General features: G+C 50.0%; 1 protein-coding gene across 1 annotated transcript; it reads right to left on the bottom strand.

Moving 5' to 3' along the window:
* GSDMA (gasdermin A) lies at nt 266-11,874 on the bottom strand. The gene is made up of 12 exons (XM_005693764.3): nt 11,705-11,874; nt 9,612-9,830; nt 9,249-9,429; nt 6,847-7,012; nt 5,590-5,686; nt 4,914-4,961; nt 4,496-4,522; nt 3,944-3,964; nt 2,889-3,043; nt 2,326-2,440; nt 1,385-1,458; nt 266-865 (listed from the first exon to the last, which is right to left on the bottom strand). The coding sequence occupies exons 2-12, from the start codon at nt 9,823-9,825 to the stop codon at nt 623-625; spliced, it is 1,341 nt and encodes a 446-aa protein (XP_005693821.2). The 5' UTR covers nt 9,826-9,830; nt 11,705-11,874; the 3' UTR covers nt 266-622.

The raw sequence follows: 15,583 nt of genomic DNA, 5'->3' as shown, positions 1-15,583 counted from the left end.
CAGTCCCTCAACCCAAGTCCAGAGAACCTCAAAGGCTCCTCTTGGAAGACAAATTGCTTTGATGATCTTCTGATTCTAGAGTCTAGAGTCCACATTCTACACCTTCATAGTTCTTCTCAGAGCATTTTCTAGCCAGTCTGAGGCCATCATAATAGTGTTCATGTACAGATAATCTGTATAGAGTATGATAATGTCTTTGTCTTTTTCTGGCACAAATTAAGAATTTCCTTAGGATAGATTCTTTAAGGAAAAACACCAAAAGACGTTTCACTCAAAGTGAAATAATGTTTTTTTCATCAATTCCAGTAAAGTTTGATTTTTGGAATCATAAGTGGGAGGGGTTGAGATAGGAAATTAATTAATTAATTTGGGATTTGCTGAAATGGTTCATAGTTTTTCAAATTTGAGTGTTTACACTATTAGAGAATTTAAGCATCTGTGGATGGGCTGTGCAGCAGTAGGGATGGGGGATGTACAGAGTTGGACAAGTGGGAATTGAGTGATCAGCTACAGTTTCCATTATCCTTAGCCTGGTGGTTCTGAAATGCCCTTGGGTGTTCACACAGGGTACAGTGAGGTAGGGAAGGCATTAAGGAAGCAGGAGTTGAATCAAAGAGGCAAGTTAGGAGGCCTTGGTCAGTAGCTGCAGGAGGGAGAGGCCAGCATATAGGGCGCAGAGGCGGGGGAGGGTGTCTGGGTCCCACGTGTACTGGGGGCCGGATCTCTGCACTTCCAGGCCACTCAGCCCCACTAGGGCCTCTGTGAGGGTCAGTTCCTCTTCCCCAAGGGAGGAAAACAGCTCAGGTCGCAGGGGGAATACACCCTCTTTATCCTGGAGGAAATTCTGTTCCATTGTGCTCTCCACCTGGAAGGAAGCAAAGTAGCGTGAAAAGAAAGAACTGGAAACCTCTATTCCTTTCTCCCAACTCACAAAATCCAGAAAGAGGGCTAACTTTCTCTCACTATAACCCCTTAGGTTACATTACATGACAACTCTGCCTGGACTTTTTAACAGCCTTGTAGGATGGGCAGCACATTTATTTTTAGACCCATTTTACAGAGGAATGAATTGAGGCAGACTCAGAGACATTAAGATTGACTCACATCACTTGGCTAGGAATAAACCAAGCTAGAATTTTCTGTCTCTTCTCCCAAGTTCAGACTGAAAAATGCGGATAGTTGCCCAGAAATGCGCTCCTCTACCTCTAGTTGTGAAATAGCAAATAGGAAGAAACATGGAGAGAAATGAGAAGTAGGCATGATCTCCTAGGATAAGACAGAGGCCCTGTCGGATGGTTCTGTCATTAGGTTAGATCGTATCTTTCCACCAGTTATAGCTGACTCCCTTCCAAAGTCTCCCTAACATCTGCCATTTTTTTCTTACCAGCTTTAGCTGCACTGGTAGGATCTTTTTCTCCACGGATTTTACCAGCAGCTTCTGTTGGGCTTCACTTAGCTCTGGAGAAAAAAAGCAGAGGAAGAGATGTGTGTTGGTGCAAAGGGAACTACAAGTTCCAAATGGGTGTACTTCCAGAATTTCAGCATTCACTGATTTATATGTTCACCCACGGTGGAATGCCTGTTCAGGGCCAAGCGCCTTTGCTGGGTGTGTTAGGTAAAAATCATGCTCACTCAGGGAACTTCTCCGCATTGTAGCCAAGAAGACAAAATAACTTGTAATTATAGTGTAGGCTGTGACAGGAACCATAGCTGAAGACCTACCTTGGTCTTGGTGTTTGAGGGCGGGCTGCTTCTTCTTTTTTTTTAATTAGTTAATTAATCTGTCTGTGCTGGGTCTTAGTCGAGGCATGTGGAATCTAATTCCCTGACCAGGGATCAAACCCGGACCCCCTGAATTGGGAGCATGGAGTCTTAGCCACCACCAGGGAAGCTCCTAAGGGCAGCCTTCTTGAAGGAACAAACATCTCAGCTTACATGTGAAGGATCAGAGTGTTTTCCAAAGTGGGACAATATTTCTTGCAGAGGGAAAAAGAATTCATGGGTAAGATCAGAAGATGTTGTCCTCAGATTAAAGCTATCAGATATTGAAATGAAAATGATGAGCTTAGCGATATGCAGAAGTTTTAAATATATGGCTGATAAAACTAGGATTATTTCCCAACCTCTGTTAGCAAGACTAGGGTATGGTGACCATGTGAATCGTAAGGAATGAAACCAATGTTTTTAGAATGTAGATATAAACTACTTAACTGCAGTATAATTTGCCTGGCATTTATTTACTCATTCATTCATTTACGAATTCGTTTAGTGACTCATTCCTACTGCTGAATAGGTGTGTAAATAAAGACCTCACTCCCCACTTACCTGCTAGGGCTCCAAGGAAATAGAGGATGGCGTCCATAGCCCCCTTTGATTGCAGGACGTTCTTTGGGAGTGCCTCCAGGGCCTCTTCATGTCCTTGGCCTAGAGCTCCTTCAAGCTGTGGGGAAAGCTGGGTGACTATTTAGGAGAACATGGGTAGAGCTCCCAGTGCCTGGCGCATGACAGTCCCTTGAGATGTGTTAATTCTCTCCATTTCCTTGTTTCTTTTTCAAGATATCAAGTCCTGAAAAGTATTAGACTCTTGGGTTCCTTGGTCCCTGAGTCTTGGACTCTGGAAAAGAAAGGTCGAGCCCCCCTCCAAAAGAAGGTTCTGCTGGCCTGCTGCCCAGCCTGGGAACCTGCACTGTTTGCCCATCTCCAAAGAGACGCAGGGTGCAGTGGCGACCCTGGCAGCCTGAGAGGGGGGCACTTGACCAGCCTTGGAGAAGGTATCCACTGCCAACTCCTCTGGCCACTAGCCATCTGCCAGGTCCGTGGGCTCCCCACCCCCAGCTCCCCCACCTCCATGTTCCCCTGCATCTCCTGCCTTTCCGTTGGGTCCTCACCGTCAGCTCTAGGTCTTGTAGCTCCTTTTTCTTCCCTAGGAGTTTGCTGAGGGAGCTGAGCAGGGAGCTCTTCCCTTCGGGGCTCAGTTTCTCCACTTCCCAGGTCTCCCTTTGAACCTCTTCTTTTAGGGTCCTGAAGTCCTCGTGTACCGCCCCTAGGCAACAGTAGATGTGGCATCCTCTTCATCAGTTCAGTATACGCTCTCCTGGTGGGTCTCCTTCACTCAGCCCTGCTTAGGCCCCCAGGCTCTGCTGCCTCTGAGCTCTGCTCTCAGCTAGAGCCTGGCTTCTTTTCTTGCTTGACCAAGGTTTACAGTTATAAAGTTATTCCCCAGACTTGACTTAAGGTGTTGAGTGGGGAGATGGGGAGTCGAGGGGTGGGCCAGGACCCACAGTATCATCTAAACCAGGCGTTCATTCCCCCTGAGATTCTAGGCTCCATCCCAGATCAGTAGACAACTGACTTCCCTTTCTCTAGGACCACCACCTAAGAGTTGAGAAGGAAGGTCTATTTTCCCTTCTTAAGAGTCAGCTGACAAAGTGATTTTGGTGATTGGGTGAAGACCGGGAGGGGACTGCTCAGAAGTGTGTGCGTGCTGCCTGCCAAGTCGCTTCCATGTCCAACTCTTTGCAACCCTGTGGACTGTAGCTCGCCAGGCTCCTCTGTCCATGGATTCTCCAGGCAAGAATGCCGGAGTGGGTTACCATGCCCTCCTCCAGGGCATCTTCCCAACCCAGGGATTGGACTCGCGTGTCTTATGTGTCCTACACTGGCGAGCAGATTCTTTAGCACTAGCAGCACCTGGGAAGCCCCAAGAGTAGTGGGTCTAAATCCAGGGGCTTGGGCCGGCTAGGGATAGCTCAAACCTTGGCCTGCCCCTCTAGCGGCCTGGCATCCTAGGAACACATCCAGCCTGCTTTGGAAAGAGTGGGCTTCCTGGAAGTGGCTCCAAGCCCCACCACCAGGGCCTCAGCACTTGTCTTCCTCTCCCTTCACCCCAAGGTTACTTCCACTGTCTTCCTGCCAATGTCTAGGGAGAAACAAATCTCCTTACCAACATCAGATGCCTGGATAACTGCAGGAAAAAAAAAAAATCCAATTAGAAGGCAATCCTCCCAAACAGGAGCCATACCCAGGGAATGGGACATGAATGGAGGTTAGGAAATACATCCTATCTCCTGGGATGTGCCAGCTGTCTTAAGGATACTCTTGTTCCATTTGTGGGAGGCAGAAATGGGGCAGCAGAGAAGCTAAGGCATTGTGAAATGGGGCACTTGGATTGAGTTGGCATCAGTGTGACTCAGTGGCTCCTGGCCCAGGTGCTGGGCAGCAGAGACGCAGATGCGCGTGTGACAGGTCGTTATTACTAAGGCCTTGAGGACAGAGGTCGGAGGCGTCTGACCACCCGAGAGTCTTGTCCAAAGACTTTCCCCCTTCCTCTGCTTTTCCCCAGGCTATTGGAATTCCTGACGTGTTTCAGAGAAAATAGTTTTTCTGAGATCTGCTCTGCCACATTTCTTTTCAGTCCCAGAGAGAAGGGAAGAAAAACATTCGAGTTTAAAAATCCTATCAAGAAAGTTGCAGTGAAATGACAGGAAACACTTACGGGTGAACTTCTCGTCTTCTGGCTTTTCTGAAGACAGAAACAACACACATATGTCAGCATAAAACCTCTTTGTGCCTTTTTATCTAGAGCAGTTGTCAAGGCAGCTTTATCAGTGATCATTATAAAAACAGAGCTCATCCGCCTCTGCAATTTTGGGAACACACACTGTCTCCAGTATTGCTGCTTCTGATGGTGCCTTCCGGTCTCTTTCTGTTTCTCTGTCTCTCTTGGGCACATTTCTATGCCTCTATCTGCCTTTCCTAAAGCTGAAGATGGATATTTTTAGAGCCTTGGGAAACAAAACCAGGGGGCTCCTTGGGGGCTTCTGGTATACCCTATTAGAGGGTGCAGGATGTCAGCAGATAATGTCAGGGGTAGGGAGGAACACATGGGGAGCCAGGAAGCAATTTTTACTTACCTCCGGGAGGGAAGGTGTACATGTTATCATTGTAGATATGTGGGATATCTGTAAGGAACAAGAGCGGGGAGGGCAGAAGGACTTTTAACAGCTGCCCCAACTTTCTTTCTCTGGCCTCAAGCCTATGGACTCTGCTAAAGGCTAAGAACCTGTCTTTGAGTACCTCAACATTATCCTCGATCTGTCTCTACGGCTGGAAGTAATCTTTTCTTTCTCTGTAAATCTTTCCGCATGATATCACTATTTTCTACTTTGCATTCTAGTACTGGTATCTGTGTCTGTTTCCTCCATCAGAACCAGACTTCTATTTTTTTGGCCACATGGCATGCCAGATCCTAGTTCTCTGTCCAGGGATCAAACCCAAGGCCCCTTCAGTGGAAGTACGGAGAGTTAACTGCTAGACCACCAGGAAACTCCTGGCCCCAGAATTCTTGAGAACAGAGGCTGTGCTTGTTCATCTCTGTACTCCCTTCTCCCTGCTAACAAAGGTGCCTAGCTAGCACTCAGGAGATGCTCAGAATCCAGGGTTCCTCACTCCCAGGGCAGCCCCTACAGTGGAGGTTGGACCACAATACAATATACTCCTTTGCTCCTTCCCCAATGTTGCCACAAGAGGGGAGCAGGATACCTTAGGAGTGTGTGGGTAACTCTTGTCTGCAGGGGAAAACATGCTCACCCCACTCATCTTTGCCTTTGACCATCAGCTGTCTCACTCGAAATGCCAGGACGCAGCCCTTGGGGATGGTGACAGCCTCCCTGTGGTTTACGGATCCCTAGGAGTAGACAATGAGGATTTGTGAGTCTGCAGAGATCCTGCATGTGAGATGTTGGGAGTGACGGGGTAAAGGGCAAGTGGAAGGCCAGGCCCAAAATCCTCTGGGGAGATAAGAAGTTAGGAACCCTTCAGTGGTGTGCCTGATCACCTTTCCATCCAGTGTGGAATGAGCTTCAGAGCTCTTCTGCTCATTTCTGCTGATCACCCCTTTAATGACCTCTTTCTGTCTTCCGGGTTCAGACACATGAAGGAACTGGGCAGACCTGTTCATCACCTGCCTGTGCATCCCTGTCCCACTTTAGAGCGTCCATCCAGGCCCTGGTTCCTTCTTCCTCTTTGCCACGTGTCCCATGATCACCTTCTTCAGGAAGCCTTCCATGATTAATCCTTACTCCTGGTTCCAACTCAGCCCTTGAATATTTACACAGTATTTTGTTCAGTTGCTAAATCATGACTGTCTCTTTGTGACCCCATGGACTGCAACATGCCAGGCTCCTCTCTCCTCTATCTCCCAGAATTTGTTCAAATTCATGTCCATTGAGTCGGTGATGCTATCTAACCATCTCATCCTCTACCACCTCCTTCAAAAGCCTTCAGTCTTTCCCAGCATCAGAGTCTTTTCCAGTGAGTCAGCTCTTTGTATCAGGTGGCCAAAGTATTGGCACTTCAGCTTTAGCATCAGTCCTTCCAATGAATACTCAGGGATTTACTTTAGCATTGACTGGTTTCATCTCCTTGCTTTTATTTGGCTCTATACTTACACAGTATAGATATAGGTCAGTAAAGACTACTTATTTACATTGAATTTTCCAAGCCTGCGTTCTCTGGCCTTTCACCTCTGTGTCTCCTTCATAAGACTGAGACCTTTCTGGCAGCAAGGACGTCTTTCCCAAGATTGGGAGCACTGTAAGGGAAAACTGGTGGCTGTGAGTTTCCCCTTCCCTAGTAGCTCCCTGTGGCAGCTGCCACAGGAATCTACCCAACTGGGCACCTTGACCATAGAGATGATTGGTTCCTGGCCAACTGGTGTCTGGATGTTGAAGAGCAAGGGGAGGGAGGGAGTGGGTCCTTTTCAGTATCCTGGGGCGGAGGGCGCTGACTGGGGAAAGCAGTGCAGCCTCTGAGGGTAAAGTCAATGTAAGTGTGAGGGCAGCAAACCTGTAACCCCAACGGGGCAAAGAATGGGAGGGAGAAGCAGCCTTCGGCCCTGCCAGCTCTCTCCAGGGTCACCTCCTGCACGGCCTCCACTACTTCCATCACCACGTACAGGTTCTCTCCTCGACTTCGCATCTCCTCCAGGAACGGGTGCTCTGCCAGCAGCTTCCTGTGACAGGAGAAACAGAAGGGGCCTGTCCAGAGCTTTTCCCCATCTGGGCCCTGCCCTTCTCTTTTCTTCTGTCATTCCCAGGAGTGAGGCACGGGGGTGTCAAGAAGCGTGAGGACTCTGGAGCAAGACAGGCTGGAACCCAGCTCTCCCGGCTCCTGGCAGGGCAGCTTCTCTGAGTCTGGGTTGCCTCATCTATAAAACGAGGATAATGACACCTACCTCTGGGGAGAAAGAGAGAGAGAGAGACTGGGGAACCCTCGGGCACAGCACCTGGCCTAGAATGGGGGCTCATGGTTGTTTCTTTCTCCCTTGGATTCCCCTCCTTTTCCTCCCTGTTCTTACTTCTGTGCCTCTCTCCTGGGCGGGGGTTGGGGGGTGGGGTGGGGTCCGTTCTTTCTCTCCACCTTTTTTTTTGGCTTGTGGAATCTTAGCTCCCTGACCAGGGCTTGAACCCGGGTTCCTGCCAATGAAAACTTGGAGTCCTAACCACTGGAACACCAGGGAATTCCCTGCAACATAGAAGTATTAACACGGCCAGGCGGCACAGTAGCTCTCTCCCAGGTGCACTTTGACAAAATCCTCTCCCTCACCCTGCCAAGTCCATCCACTCTGTTGTCCTCGAGACTTTGCGTCCATTCAGCCTTTTTCTTTCTGTCTGCTCCTCCCTACTGAGTTTCTCTCTCTGATGGGCAGTGGAACACAGTCTTGCCTGATCTGCCTGCCTTCCCTGTTCTTTATCTCGTGACACACTTCCTCCATCTGGCCAGATTAATCCTGGCACATCGGAGCATCGTCAAGTCTCCCCGTACATGGCACAGCATAGATGTGTCCTTGACCTGGGTCCTCCGTGGTCTTGGCTCTCCCTACATTTCTCCCTTGTTTCACTCTTACCTGCTTCTGCCAAACTGGCTATTCATGGCCCCTATAGGTTAAAACAATTTTTTTTTAATGGATGGATTGCATTTATTTATTTATTTTGGCCACACCGTGTAGCATGTGGGATCTTAGTTCTCTGACTATGGATGGAATCCACACCCCCTGCATTGGAAGCTTGGAGTCTTAACCACTGGACCATCAGGGAAGTCCTGTCGCTATAGGTTTTGAGATTTCTCACCTGTGTGCTTTTGTAATGCCATTCTCCCAAGCCCTGCAGGTCTAATTTCTGCTCATCTTTCAAGGCCTTCCCTAGGGCTTCCCTGCTGGCTCAGATGGTAAAGAATCCACCTGCAATGCAGGAGACCCGGGTTCCATCCCTGAGTTGGGAAAATCCCCTGGAGAAGGGAATGGAGAAGGGAATGGCTACCCACTTCAGTATTTTTGCCTGGAAAATTCCATGGAAGAGGAGCCTGGTGGACATGATTGAGTGACTAACACTTTGACACTTTCAAGGCCTAGGTTGTGGGCTGCCTCCTCTGCAAAGTCTGTTCTCATTTCCCCAGCAAGAAGTCCCTCTGACCTGCCACAAAACTCAGGCAAAGCCCTCCTCAGGCACTTACATTTCTGGCCTTGGATTAGTTACTGTTGTACATTTCCCCCCACTCTGAAATCGCAAGGCTAAGGTATTCTAGTGCAGTCCAGCACCTAACAGAGTGCTTTTTACTTAGGCAGGCTGAGTTTACTCATGATTCCCCAAGCACCTCAGCCCTTTCTTCTTGCCTCCCCAGCACTCACCTCCTTTCAACCACCACTTAACTACTTAAAAAGTCAGTTCCCTTGTCAAGTCAAACATCTAAGGAAACCCGCAGACTTGGCAACTGCCACACCCCTTGTGCTGCTGAGGGCTGCTCCCTGCAGGCTGGGGCTGGGTGGGGGGCTTTGTTTACGCAAGGAGAATGCTGTGCTCAAGTTGCAGTAGGGAGCTTTTAAGGTTTCTTCCCTTTTTAGTGTATTTTCATAGAGTCTTATGGTAGGGAAAAAAACCTTAGAGAATTTCATTGAACACTTATCATTTTTCAGGAGAGAAAGCTGAAGCGAAGTGACTTCCAAGGCCACACAACTCATTAGTGTGAAAACACTCATCCTCGGGTGTTCGTGATAGTGGGGAGGTGATGGAAGGATGGGGGTGGGGTTGAGGGGAGTGGTTAGGAAATGGCCCGGAAGCACCCACAGGCTGAAGGGTCATCTTCAAGAGCTCCTCTGGGGTGACTGTAGGTGAAAGTTCAGCGTGAGGGCCCTGCCCTTTGGCTCAGGCCCAAAGCACCCTTTCACTGTACAGGTTTGCCCCGAGTCTCACCGCTCCTGGTGCAGGGTCTCCAGAGCCTTGGGTGCCACACTGAGGGTCTGGACCTCCAGGGTGCTGTTCTGGGACAGGCCGGCCGTCCCCTTCACCTTGACCGTCTTTGGCACGTCCACCTCTCCCTCCACTCGGGCGTCCAGCATATTCTTAAAGCCAAAGTTCCCCGAATCTGTTGGGTCTGCAGGAGGGAGAAGATGAAGGGGGCTGGGCTGAGTGGCGCTTCCTCCTCCCTGCCTCCTTCGAGAACTTTCTGGCTAGAGGATTCCCACCCCTGTCCCCTGGGCAGAGACAGCTTCAGGTCCTCCTGGTTGGCTGGCTCCAGCCCCTCCCTCAGTCCCCAAGTCCGTGGCCAAGGCTGACCTGAAGGAGAGCTGCCAGGTTCGAGAATGTCCAGGAAGGTGTAGTCGGTGCGGACATAACGGGCACCCCAGAAGAGGGTGCTCTTCCGCTTCCTCAGGACCAGGCAGAAGGGATGGAAGCGCTTGAAGTCTATGAGGCTGTCCAGGGGTGTCAGGTCCCCTCGAGGGTTTAGTTGTCTGGTCAGGGCCCGGGTGACATTTTCAAACATGGTCATTGTCTCTGTACGGGGAGGGAAAGTGACAAGTTGAGAGGAAGAGTGACATCTTCCACTGAGACAGGTCCATGGGCTCTGGGGTAGGGTATGCCCTTAAAGACGCCTGAATCCTCTGGATGTCAGAGCTGAAAGGGACCAGAGGAGTCTTCGTTTTATGGTGAGTAAATGAGGCCCTGAGAGCTGAAACAACTTGCCCGGCTGCAAGGCTGGCTAGAGGGGGCAGCCCTCCCCTCTCTTTATGAAGGGCTCTTTGCTCACTCCCTGCTCACTTTCTTCATGGACTTGGAGCCTGACAGGCACATCTCATTAACGTGGAAGTAAAGCTCCTTTCACTCAGCTACGCCCATCTTGTCTCCCCACCAGTGAACCGTGAAAACCACCACCTGGGGAATCTGGGGGAGGGAGGCAGCCACTGCTTGTGCCTAGGAGGACCCAGGGGACAGTGCTGCTCACCCAGTTGCTCATTCTTTGGGTGAGAGTCACTTCCCTGTATCTTAATGTCACTCGTGCCCTGCTCCTGGCTCACAGCTGTGGGTAGACCGACCCACTTACCTCCAGGTACCACTCAACAAATCCAGACATCTTGCTGCTCTTTGCTTTTGCCCCGTCTGCTTGTAATACCTCCTCTCCCCTCTGGAATCCCAGTTCGTCTAAGACTCACTTTGGGTTACTTTGGGTCACTCCTCTGTGACCCCTTCCTTCCCCACTTCCAGCAGCCAGTGACTCTACCCCATGTCCCCAAAGCACTGTGTACATGCCCTTCTGAAACACCTGCCACCTCATATGGCTGTGATCTGTTTACTTGACCCTCACCTATTTGACCGTGACCTCCCTGAGTCCAGGAAGTGGGTCTTAGTCATCTCTGTGGCCTCAGCTCCAAGCACAGTGCCCAGTGCAGACGTGGAGCTTGACAAATGTGTGAGCAAAGAATGAACGAAGAGGTGAATGAAGAAATGCAGCCCTGTGGCTCAGATGGTAAAGAATTTGCCTTCAATGCAGGAGACGTGGGTTTGATCCCTAGGTCGGGAAGATCCTCTGGAGGAGGGCCTGGCAACCCACTGCAGGATTCTTGCTGGGAAAATCCCATGGACAGAGGAGCCTGGTGGGCTATAGTCCATGGCATCGCAGAGTCAGACACCACTGAAGCAACTAACACTGGGAGACATCAGCTAGGATCGGAGGGCCCTGGAAGTGCAGGGCCAGCATTAGGGTCATGGCCTCCAGAGGTTCATGGCCTCTGGTCTCTGCCTTTGAGGTTCAAGTCCAGGTGTTTTAGCTGGTCAGCGAGCTGGCCCAGCTGAATTATCCCCAGGGATGGAAGAGGACATACAGGCTAGCTGGAAACCACCTCACACCCGCTGTGGGCACCTCACAGAGTCAGGGAGGCCGGAGGCACACTCACAGGTACATAAGGCCATTCTGCCAACCATACAACCATGCTCCAATGCGCTTTTTTAATCCCTCATTCCTTGGAGAGCTCAGGTGGGACAGGCAACCTGGCCATCCAGGAAAGTCTTGGGTGACTGCTGTCTCCTCCTCACCAGAGAAGTGCTCATGGGGCCACCTCTCCCTTCCCTCCCCAAGGCCGGTCAAGATTCCTACCACACGGGCTTCTCTGGTGGTCCAGTGGCTAAGACTCCATGCTCCCAATGCAGGGGACCCCAGGTTCGACCCCTGGTCAGGGGACTAGATCCCACATGCTGCAACTAAAAGATGTAGCCAGACCCAGTGCAGCCAAATAAATACATAAATACTAAAAAAAATATTTCTACCCCACTGGCCCTATGGGACTCCTGGGCCCTTCCCGTCCCACCCATGTTCTTGTTCACCCCTAGAACCCCCCCCTGCCCCCTACCCCCTGGTGTCATCAAGTTCTTACCAGGGAGCAGTGCTGGGTCCTGTCTGGCGACTGGGTCTTGGGTGAAGGTCAGGAGCCCTCTGGGTCTGTGGGCTGAGAGAATGACCGTCCCTTACCAGGTCAGGCTGTGGCTTTATGCCTCTGTGGAGGCAAGGATGTAGGCTTCCAGGGACCCCGCCTGCCTCAGTGTCCCCACCCCTCAGCTGCTCCACTTCCGGGAGAACAGCATCAACCTGTTCCACGTTCTCCCTGCCCCGGGCCCTGGCCTCCTGAGGGCTGAGGGCAGGGGTGAGGTGCTGCCAGGCAGGTGCCAGCGTGGGTGGGGGAGAGGTGGCGACTGAAGTTTGGCTTGATGGGCTGAGAAGAAAGGAAGGAAGATGCCTTGGAGGGGGCTGCAGAGAGAGGCAGTGGGGACAGGCAGGTGTGTGTGTGTGTGTGTGTGTGTGTGGTGTGTGTGTGTGTATTCACGTGCATGTGTGTGATGTGGGACAGGCATGTCTGTTTTATCATCATGGTCATCAGGAAGCATCTAGGGTTCATGATGAGGCCTTGTGGGTGTGATGAGGGGATAAGAAACCCTGTGTGTCTTCAGATTCCAACAACAAGCAGAGCAGCTGAAAAACTGTCCTCTGCCCTGTTTGTCAAACAGGGACCTAACTACGGCACTGCTAGCAGCTTATATCTGTGTAGGGGGAGACGGAGATACACCAAATGTTTCTCTGCGTTGCTTCCGGTTCAGCATCTCTGTACCTCATGTAGTATTGTATACACACATATGCATAGGCAGAGGCCCGGTGGCGTTAATGGAAGAGCCCACAGTGTGTATTTGCCGTGGGAATTCAGACTCCTCACCATTGGTTACTCAGATCTTGCTCTTATCTTCTTTTAATTGAAGTATCGTTTTTGAAAATTTCATTGTATAGTTGATTGACAACGTTGTCCTAGCTTCAGGTCACAGCAAAGTGATTCAGTTATACGTATATGCGCCTATTCTTTTTCATAGTCTTTCCCATTACAGTATACTATAGGATCCTGAATATAGTTTCCTGTGCTATACAGTAGGACCTTGTTTGTCTGTTTTATATGTAGTAGTTTGTATCTGCTAACCCCAAACTCCTAATTTATCCCTCCCCATCAAAGTCTTGCTCTTATCTTAAATCTCTGCCTGGAAGGAATTGTGAAGGAGACTTTACACACATGACAGGTCCCTAGATGACAAATCAAGACACTTACAAGCAAAGCTCCTATGTTGTTGGGATCTGTGACTGTCCATCCGCACATAAATCTGAATACCGCTGAGCCTTCATGCTCTCACCTGTTGGCTTTCCTCAATATCACCCACCAAAACTGAAATGTGACCTTGAAGGCCATGAAGAGTAAGTTAGGTCTTTACTGGAGGTTTTCTTGAGGGGTTGGTGGTGAATGGGAGAGAGTAGATCACAGCACCCTCAGCCAAGGTTTTAAAAACTTGACTACTTCACCTTTATCCCGAGAGTCTCAGTTAGTATGTCAGCTGCTCCCAAATCTCTCTCCTCTGGGTCCTGAAACAAGACAAGACCTTGCCCTTGCTGGGCCTCTGGTTCCTGCTTCCTATCTTCCTTTTTTAAATTGATTTTTATGTATTGACTTTGTATGAATACAATTTCATTTTTTTTTTTTTAATTATTACTTTAAAAGATTTTCGGCTGTACTGGGTCTGTGCTGCTGCACGCAGGCTTCTCAAGTTGTGATGCATGGGCTTCTCTTGGCGGTGGTTTCTCTTGTTGCAGTGCACCGGCTCTCGGGGGTGTGGGGCTCAGGAGTTGCTGCGCACAGGCTTAGTTGCCCCACAACATGAGGGGTCTTTCTGGCCCAGGGATCTAACCTGTGTCCCCTGTTTTTGCAGGTGGATTCTTAACCACTGGACCACAAAGGAAGCTCCCAACCTTGTTTTTAAAAAACTTTTTGGCTGCAACCTGCAGCATGTGGGAATGTTAGTTCCCTGACCAGGGATCCAACCCAGACCCCCTGTGTTTGAGGGTGATGTCTTAACCACTGGACCATCAGGGATGTCCCCTGCCTCTGTCTTTTGGTTCACCTCCTTTTCTACCTACCCACTCTCATCTTGTGTAGCTATCTAATACATCCTCCTGCAACAGCTCTAACCATCACCTTAAGCAAACATCCTTCCCTTAGGAGAAGAAAAGCTGGGAGCTGGAGTGTGTGGGAGGGCTGTCATTAGTCACGCAGTTCCCATCATGAGAGCATGTGTATGCAGAAATGTGTGTCTGTAATATCCTCTCCACGTTTCGTTTCCTCGTTCTTCCTGGATTTTCATCTTTTCCTCTCTATAGCTCTTATTCAGCACATGGATGTGATTCCATAGCAACCAGCATGTGGTCCTGGGCTGTGCAGTCTCCCATCCCTTAATAAGTTCCAGAGTAGGTGGCCCCACTCCCCACCTTCTTCCCCGTCCACCATTGCCTTGGCCAGACTTTGGAGAGTTTCTTCCTGGTGTCTATCTTCCTCCCACTGACTGTAAGTCAACATTTCCAGTTCAGCTCATTCTCCAGAGATTTGGAGAATAGTGGTTTCAAGAAGTCATGCCTGGGGACTTCCGCGGAGGTCCAATGGTCAAGAATCTCACTCTTCTACTGCAGGGGGCACAGGTTCGATTCCTGGTTGGGGAACTAAGATCCCACATGCTGTGCAGCGTGGCCAAAAAAAAAAAAAAAAACCGTCACACCTGTATCTGCTCTTCCCGAGGACCCCCAAAATCCATCTAGCCAGCTTTCTCTCCTCTGGCCTAGCAATATTGCTCCTTTGTTTCTCATGCCATCCTTCTTTCATTCTGATCTCTGCCAGGCTTGCTCCCACTGACCTCCATCCCATTGCTCCATTCCCCACACTGACGGTTTTGCAAGCAGGAGCCTTTGAGGGTTCAAGGCACAGAGAAGAAATAAGGGTTTGTGAGGCTAGCCGGTTGAATGTCTTGTGCTTTTGGCGTAAAAACATCTCTGTCAGCTCGTCCCTGTGCTACTCCTCCCATCCACCCAAGATATCCCGTCTTTCTGTCCACCTCCTCCTCTGCCCCGCCCCCATCACTACCAGTTCCTCAAGAAAACCTCTGGTAAAAGCATTAGGAAGAGACCACAGAATTCCTTTGGGGCTTCTCAGGTGGCGCAGTGGTAAGGAATCAGCCCAATGCAGGAGATGTGATGCAAGAGACCTGGGTTCCATCCCTGGGTCAGGAAGATCTCCTGGAGAAGGAAATGGCCATCTACTCCAGTATTCCTGCCTGGAAAATTCATGGACAGAGAAGCCTGGTGGACTACTGTCCATGAGCTGCAAAAAGTACAACACACACACACACACACACACACACACACACACACAGAATCCCTTTAGGGTTCAGAGACTTCTTTTCCTTAGAGTCCTTGTTTATGTTCGGGGGAATCTGGGACACAATTGTACTGGAGGAAACTTAAACCGTACTAATGTGTAGGAACGCTTTAGGTCAATTAATAGAGATTTGTTGAAACAGGAGCCAGGGTGGGGCAGCTGTGCTGATGCAAGAAACAGGCTTTGCTCTCTGTCTCCCTCTGGTGGTAAATTAGGGAAGGTAAAGGGTGATAATCACCCGGGAGCTTTGCGCCAAGCTTGTGATTTGTGTGTTGCTGCTAGGAGATGGGGGATCAGCCAAGGGGATCAGGAAAGGGAATCCACGTAGGGGAGGAAGCCCCAACCACCTGTCCTCTGAAAACCTGAGCCACAGAGTGCACTGCAAACCCTGCAGACAGATACAGACATTGGGACAGGGCATTACTTCCTTATCCACTTTATTTATGCAATGTGTGTGTGTAGATAGACCAGGTGACTTCCCAGGTGGCGCTAGTGGTAAAGAACACATCTGCCAATGCA

The sequence above is a fragment of the Capra hircus genome, chromosome 19 (assembly GCF_001704415.2).
Source record: "Capra hircus breed San Clemente chromosome 19, ASM170441v1, whole genome shotgun sequence".
Taxonomy (NCBI): Eukaryota; Metazoa; Chordata; class Mammalia; order Artiodactyla; family Bovidae; genus Capra; species Capra hircus.
Note: the sequence above shows the minus strand (reverse complement) of the source record. Positions and strands in the feature narration are given on the sequence as shown.

Excerpts from the sequence above, each read along its gene's own strand:
- GSDMA (XM_005693764.3), bottom strand. The coding sequence starts at position 9,825 with ATGACCATGTTTGAAAATGTCACCCGGGCCCTGACCAGACAACTAAAC. Across the intron at positions 4,962-5,589 it reads CAAAGGCAAAGATGAGTGGG|ATATCCCACATATCTACAAT; the intron begins GTGAGCATGTTT and ends TGTTCCTTACAG. Across the intron at positions 1,459-2,325 it reads TTTCCTTGGAGCCCTAGCAG|AGCTAAGTGAAGCCCAACAG; the intron begins GTAAGTGGGGAG and ends TTTTTTCTCCAG.